Source organism: Salmo trutta, chromosome 10, assembly GCF_901001165.1.
Source record: "Salmo trutta chromosome 10, fSalTru1.1, whole genome shotgun sequence".
NCBI lineage: Eukaryota > Metazoa > Chordata > Actinopteri > Salmoniformes > Salmonidae > Salmo > Salmo trutta.
In genome coordinates, this window is record NC_042966.1 from 43,879,603 (window position 1) to 43,888,336 (window position 8,734).

General features: G+C 44.1%; 1 protein-coding gene across 1 annotated transcript in view; it reads right to left on the bottom strand.

The window, feature by feature from the left end:
- The window catches only part of LOC115200902 (proteoglycan 4), a 155,040-nt gene that overhangs the window by 117,030 nt on the left and 29,276 nt on the right, over positions 1 to 8,734 (bottom strand). Inside the window, exon 3 of the mRNA XM_029764015.1 lies at positions 3,735 to 4,150. Coding sequence (XP_029619875.1) covers positions 3,735 to 4,150 — 416 coding nt within the window. The remainder of the gene's footprint in view (positions 1 to 3,734; positions 4,151 to 8,734) is intronic.

Here is an 8,734-nt window from a genome sequence, read left to right on the forward strand (position 1 = left end):
CAGCCAGCAGGGGGCTCACTGAGTCACTCAGGCTGTAGGAATTTAAAGGCAGTGTAAACCCACCTATGCAGGAGTAACAGGAGTAATAGCGTATCACAGTCAAGTAATATAGGTGGATAGAGTTAATTTACTGTCCAGTCAATGATGGATACTTTTATCACAATGCTGAAGAAAGACCCTCTATAAAAGTTTATTTTTTATTTTTTTACCTTTATTTAACTAGGCAAGTCAGTTAACAACAAATTCTTATTTACAATGATGCCCTAGGAACAGTGGGTTAAACTGCCTTGTTCAGGGGCAGAACGCCAGGTTTTTACCTTGTCAGCTCGGGGATTCGATCTTGCAACCTTTCGGTTACTAGTCCAACGCTCTAACCACTAGGCTACCCTGCCTTAACTATATGCAGGGATGTTTTACGATGTAAATGACTCCATGGTAAGAGTTGTGATCTATGTATCCTGCCTCTGGAGAATATGGACATAGGACTTACATCATGAGGCCAAATCTCATTTCATAGGAACAGGAACAGTCAACAACCAAACAACAAGTCTGAACATGTATACAAATACTGGCAATGAGCTGAGGAGCACAGCTTTACCTTACCTATACCTATACCTTACCTATACCTTACCTTACCTATACCTATACCTTACCTATACCTATACCTTACCTATACCTATACCTTACCTATACCTTACCTTACCTATACCTATACCTTACCTATACCTTACCTATACCTATACCTATACCTTACCTATACCTTACCTTACCTATACCTATACCTTACCTATACCTTACCTTACCTATACCTTACCTATAACTATACCTTACCTATACCTTACCTTACCTATACCTTACCTATACCTATACCTATACCTTACCTATACCTTACCTTACCTATACCTATACCTTACCTATACCTTACCTATAACTATACCTTACCTATACCTTACCTATACCTATACCTTACCTATACCTTACCTTACCTATACCTATACCTTACCTATACCTATACCTTACCTATACCTATACCTATACCTTACCTATACCTATACCTATACCTATACCTTACCTTACCTTACCTATACCTATACCTATACCTTACCTATACCTATACCTATACCTTACCTATACCTTACCTATACCTATACCTATACCTTACCTATACCTTACCTTACCTATACCTATACCTAACCTATACCTTACCTATACCTTACCTTATCTATACCTTACCTATACCTTACCTATACCTTACCTTACCTTACATTACCTATTCCTAATCTATACCTTACCTTACCTATACCTATACCTTACCTTACCTATACCATCTATACCTTACCTATACCTATACCTTACCTATACCTTACCTTACCTTACATTACCTTACATTACCTATTCCTAATCTATACCTTACCTTACCTATACCTATACCTTACCTTACCTTACCTATACCTATACCTTACCTTACATTACCTATACCTAATCTATACCTTACCTATACCTTACCTATACCTTATCTATACCTAATCTATACCTAATCTATACCTTACCTATACCTTACCTATACCTAATCTATACCTTACCTATACCTTACCTATACCTATACCTAATCTATACCTTACCTATACCTAATCTATACCTAATCTATACCTTACTTATACCTTACCTATACCTATACCTAATCTATACCTTACCTATACCTTACCTATACCTATACCTAATCTATACCTTACCTATACCTAATCTATACCTAATCTATACCTTACTTATACCTTACCTATACCTATACCTAATCTATACCTTACCTATACCTTACCTATACCTATACCTAATCTATACCTTACCTTACCTATACCTATACCTAATCTATACCTTACCTATACCTAATCTATACCTAATCTATACCTTACTTATACCTTACCTATACCTATACCTAATCTATACCTTACCTATACCTTACCTATACCTATACCTTATCTATACCTTATCTATACCTTACCTTACCTATACCTATACCTTACCTATACCTTACCTATACCTTACCTTACCTATACCTTACCTATACCTTACCTTACCTATACCTATACCTATACCTTACCTTACCTATACCTATAACTTACCTATACCTTACCTATACCTTACCTTACCTTACCTTACCTTACCTTACCTATACCTATACCTTACCTATACCTTACCTATACCTTACCTATACCTTACCTTACCTATACCTTACCTATACCTTACCTTACCTATACCTTACCTATACCTTACCTTACCTTACCTATACCTATACCTTACCTATACCTTACCTATACCTTACCTATACCTTACCTATACCTTACCTTACCTATAACTTATCTATACCTATACCTTACCTATACCGTATCTATACCTTACCTATACCTTACCTATACCTTACCTATACCTTACCTTACCTATACCTTCCCTTACCTTACCTATACTTTACCTTACCTTGCCTGTACCTAACCGTACCTATACCTTACCTAACCTTACCTGTACCTTATCTATACTATACCTTACCTTATCTATACCTTAACCTTACCTTGCCTGTACCGAACCGTACCTATACCTTACCTAACCTTACCTGTACCTTATCTATACCTATACCTATACCTTATCTATACCTAACCTTACCTATACCTTATCTATACCTTACCTTATCTATACCTTACCTATACCTTATCTATACCTTACCTATACCTATACCTTATCTATACTTTACCTTATCTATACCTTACCTATACCTATACCTAATCTATACCTTACCTTACCTATACCTTACCTTATCTATATCTTACCTTATCTATACCTTACCTTTATCTTACCTTACCTACACTTTACCTTACCTGTACCTTACCTATACCTATACCATACCAATAATTTACCTTACCTGTACCTTACCTATACCTTACCTTATTTTACCCTTACCTTACCTATACCTTACCTTACCTGTACCTTACCTTACCTATACCTTACCTTATCTATACCTGTACCTTACCTATACTTGTACCTTACCTATACCTATACCTTACCTTACCTTACCTGTACCTTACCTTACCTTACCTATACCTTACCTTATCTATACCTATACCTTACCTTAGGTAAGGTATAGGCAAGGTAAGGTATAGGTAACATACAAGTATAGGTAAGGTACAGGTATAGATAAGGTAAGGTATAGGTATAGGTAAGGTACAAGTATAGGTAAGGTACAGGTATAGATAAGGTAAGGTATAGGTAAGGTAATGTACAGGTAAGGTAAGGTATAGGTAACGTACAAGTATAGGTAAGGTACAGGTATACCTTACCTTACCTGTACCTTACCTATACCTATACCTTACCTATACCTTACCTTACCTTACCTAATCTTCACTATGTATCTTACCTATACCTATACCTTACCTAATCTTCACTATGCCTTGCCTTACCTTACCTACAGTATACCTAACCTATACCTTACCTTATGTTATCTTACCTTACCTATACATTACCTTATCTTACCTATCCCTCACCCTTACATACTGTATCGCTTACCTTACCTATCCCTTACCTTTACGTCGTCAGTGGCATTGTTGAAATCAATCTAGGTTATCTCTGGTGTGTGTGTGTGTGTGTGTGTGTGTGTGTGTGTGTGTGTGTGTGTGTGTGTGTGTGTGTGTGTGTGTGTGTGTGTGTGTGTGTGTGTGTGTGTGTATTTTACAGATAAAAACACCTACCTAAGTGAAGTTCCCCAATTAAGTTTAAGGCTGAGGTCTGTGCTGGGCAGGAAGTCATGAGGGAACTCTAGATCCTCATCTTCGTCTCTCCTCCTCTTCTCCTCTTCCTCAGTGGTCCTCCCTGGGACGTCCTGTAGGGGGTCTACGTGTGTGGCTGGAGAATCTCTGTTGTCTGTTGTTGAGTTGTAGTCTTTCACCTCTCTGTTGTCTGTTGTTGAGTTGTAGTCTTTCACCTCTCTGTTGTCTGTTGTTGAGTTGTAGTCTTTCACCTCTCTGTTGTCTGTTGTTGAGTTGTAGTCTTTCACCTCTCTGTTGTCTGTTGTTGAGTTGTAGTCTTTCACCTCTCTGTTGTCTGTTGTTGAGTTGTAGTCTTTCTCCTCTCCATTCTGGTCGCTACTCTCAGCACGGACTTCAGCCTGGAGGAAACAACACGTTATATTACTGAAAATGACATCAACAAGCTCAAAAACAAAAAAAAAGGTCCAAGCTGTGTATAGTGAACTGTGCTTCAACTAACATCCATGTCCTTTGTGCTCTGCCTCCACCACACACTGTCACACACCCAGGTATAAAGCAAGGCGAGCACCGCCTGTTTGTACAGAAACACACCCAGGTATAAAGCAAGTCGAGCACCGCCTGCGTGTGCAGAAACACACCCAGGTATAAAGCAAGGCGAGCACCGCCTGTGTGTGCAGAAAAACACCCAGGTATAAAGCAAGGCGAGCACCGCCTGTGTGTGTAGAAACACACCCAGGTATAAAGCAAGGCGAGCACCGCCTGCGTGTGCTGAAAAACACCCAGGTATAAAGCAAGGCGAGCACCGCCTGTTTGTGCAGAAACACACCCAGGTATAAAGCAAGGCGAGCACCGCCTGTGTGTGCAGGAACACACCCAGGTATAAAGCAAGGCGAGCACCGCCTGTGTGTGCAGAAACACACCCAGGTATAAAGAAAGCTGAGCACCGCCTGTGTGTGCAGAAACACACCCAGGTATAAAGAAAGCTGAGCACCGCCTGTGGGTGCAGAAAAACACCCAGGTATAAAGCAAGGCGAGCACCGCCTGTTTGTGCAGAAAAACCCCCAGGTATAAAGCAAGGCGAGCACCGCCTGTGTGTGCAGAAATACACCCAGGTATAAAGCAAGGCGAGCACCGCCTGTGTGTGCAGAAACACACCCAGGTATAAAGCAAGGCGAGCACCGCCTGTGTGTGCAGAAACACACCCAGGTATAAAGCAAGGCGAGCACCGCCTGTGTGTGCAGAAACACACCCAGGTATAAAGTAAGGCGAGCACCGCCTGTTTGTACAGAAACACACCCAGGTATAAAGTAAGGTGAGCACCGCCTGTGTGTGCAGAAACACACCCAGGTATAAAGCAAGGCGAGCACCGCCTGTGTGTGCAGAAACACACCCAGGTATAAAGTAAGGCGAGCACCGCCTGTGTGTGCAGAAACACACCCAGGTATAAAGCAAGGCGAGCACCGCCTGTTTGTGCAGAAAAACACCCAATGTTGAATGCCGAACTGTAGTCAATGAACAGCATTCTCACATAGGTGTTTCTCTTGTCCAGATGTGTTATGGCCATGTGAATAGCGATGGAAATGGCATCTTCTGTGGAGAGTGGGTCCAGTGTGCCTGATATACTGGCCTTGATGTGGGCCATGACCAGCCTCTCAAAGAACTCCATGATGACCGAGGTGAGTGCGACGGGGCGATAGTCATTTGGGCATGTCACCTTGTTTATCTTGGGCACAGGACAATGGTGGTCTCTATTGAACCACACAACTACTGACCACAACTACTGACCACAACCACTGACCACAACTACTGACCACAACTACTGACCACAACTACTGACCACACAACTACTGACCACACAACTACTGACCACAACTACTGACCACACAACTACTGACCACAACTACTGACCACAACTACTGACCACACAACTACTGACCACAACTACTGACCACAACTACTGACCACACAACTACTGACCACAACTACTGACCACAACTACTGACCACACAACTACTGACCACACAACTACTGACCACAACTACTGACCACAACTACTGACCACAACTACTGACCACAACCACACAACTACTGACCATAACTACTGACCACACAACTACTGACCACAACTACTGACCACAACTACTGACCACAACCACACAACTACTGACCACAACTACTGACCACACAACTACTGACCACAACTACTGACCACACAACTACTGACCACAACTACTGACCACACAACTACTGACCACACAACTACTGACCACAACTACTGACCACAACTACTGACCACAACCACACAACTACTGACCACACAACTACTGACCACAACTACTGACCACAACTACTGACCACAACCACACAACTACTGACCACAACTACTGACCACACAACTACTGACCACAACTACTGACCACACAACTACTGACCACACAACTACTGACCACAACTACTGACCACACAACTACTGACCACAACTACTGACCACAACTACTGACCACAGCTACTGACCACACAACTACTGACCACAGCTACTGACCACAACTACTGACCACACAACTACTGACCACACAAATACTGACCACAACTACTGACCACACAACTACTGACCACAACTACTGACCACAACTACTGACCACAACCACACAACTACTGACCACAACTACTGACCACAAATGCTGACCTAGTCTGCACTAGCTCTGGTCCAGCTCTGGTCCTGGGCATACCTAGCTCTGGTTCCCACCAGTCCTTAGAGTGACTATCCCACCAGTCCTTAGAGTGACTATCCCACCGGTCCTTAGAGTGACTATCCCACCAGTCCTTAGAGTGACTATCCCACCAGTCCTTAGAGTGACTATCCCACCAGTCCTTAGAGTGACTATCCCACCGGTCCTTAGAGTGACTATCCCACCGGTCCTTAGAGTGACTATCCCACCGGTCCTTAGAGTGACTATCCCACCGGTCCTTAGAGTGACTGTCCCACCGGTCCTTAGAGTGACTATCCCACCAGTCCTTAGAGTGACTATCCCACCGGTCCTTAGAGTGACTATCCCACCAGTCCTTAGAGTGACTATCCCACCGGTCCTTAGAGTGACTATCCCACCGGTCCTTAGAGTGACTATCCCACCGGTCCTTAGAGTGACTATCCCACCGGTCCTTAGAGTGACTATCCCACCAGTCCTTAGAGTGACTATCCCACCAGTCCTTAGAATGACTATCCCACCAGTCCTTAGAGTGACTATCCCACCAGTCCTTAGAGTGACTATCCCACCAGTCCTTAGAGTGACTATCCCACCGGTCCTTAGAGTGACTATCCCACCGGTCCTTAGAGTGACAATCCCACCAGTCCTTAGAGTGACTATCCCACCAGTCCTTAGAGTGACTATCCCACCAGTCCTTAGAGTGACTATCCCACCAGTCCTTAGAGTGACTATCCCACCAGTCCTTAGAGTGACTATCCCACCAGTCCTTAGAGTGACTATCCCACCGGTCCTTAGAGTGACTATCCCACCGGTCCTTAGAGTGACTATCCCACCGGTCCTTAGAGTGACTATCCCACCGGTCCTTAGAGTGACTATCCCACCGGTCCTTCGAGTGACTATCCCACCGGTCTACAACTACTGACCACACAACTACTGACCACACAACTACTGACCACACAACTACTGACCACACAACTACTGACCACAACTACTGACCACAACTACTGACCACAACTACTGACCACAACCACACAACTACTGACCATAACTACTGACCACACAACTACTGACCACAACTACTGACCACAACCACACAACTACTGACCACAACTACTGACCACACAACTACTGACCACAACTACTGACCACACAACTACTGACCACAACTACTGACCACACAACTACTGACCACACAACTACTGACCACAACTACTGACCACAACTACTGACCACAACCACACAACTACTGACCACACAACTACTGACCACAACTACTGACCACAACTACTGACCACAACCACACAACTACTGACCACAACTACTGACCACACAACTACTGACCACAACTACTGACCACACAACTACTGACCACAACTACTGACCACACAACTACTGACCACAACTACTGACCACAGCTACTGACCACACAACTACTGACCACAGCTACTGACCACAACTACTGACCACAACTACTGACCACACAACTACTGACCACACAAATACTGACCACAACTACTGACCACACAACTACTGACCACAACTACTGACCACAACTACTGACCACAACCACACAACTACTGACCACAACTACTGACCACAAATGCTGACCTAGTCTGCACTAGCTCTGGTCCAGCTCTGGTCCTGGGCATACCTAGCTCTGGTTCCCACCAGTCCTTAGAGTGACTATCCCACCAGTCCTTAGAGTGACTATCCCACCGGTCCTTAGAGTGACTATCCCACCGGTCCTTAGAGTGACTATCCCACCAGTCCTTAGAGTGACTATCCCACCAGTCCTTAGAGTGACTATCCCACCAGTCCTTAGAGTGACTAACCCACCGGTCCTTAGAGTGACTATCCCACCAGTCCTTAGAGTGACTACCACACCGGTCCTTAGAGTGACTATCCCACCGGTCCTTAGAGTGACTATCCCACCGGTCCTTAGAGTGACTATCCCACCGGTCCTTAGAGTGACTATCCCACCGGTCCTTAGAGTGACTATCCCACCAGTCCTTAGAGTGACTATCCCACCAGTCCTTAGAGTGACTATCCCACCAGTCCTTAGAGTGACTATCCCACCAGTCCTTAGAGTGACTATCCCACCGGTCCTTAGAGTGACTATCCCACCAGTCCTTAGAGTGACTACCCCACCGGTCCTTAGAGTGACTATCCCACCGGTCCTTAGAGTGACTATCCCACCAGTCCTTAGAGTGACTATCCCACCAGTCCTTAGAGTGACTATCCCACCGGTCCTTAGAGTGACTATCCCACCAGTCCTTA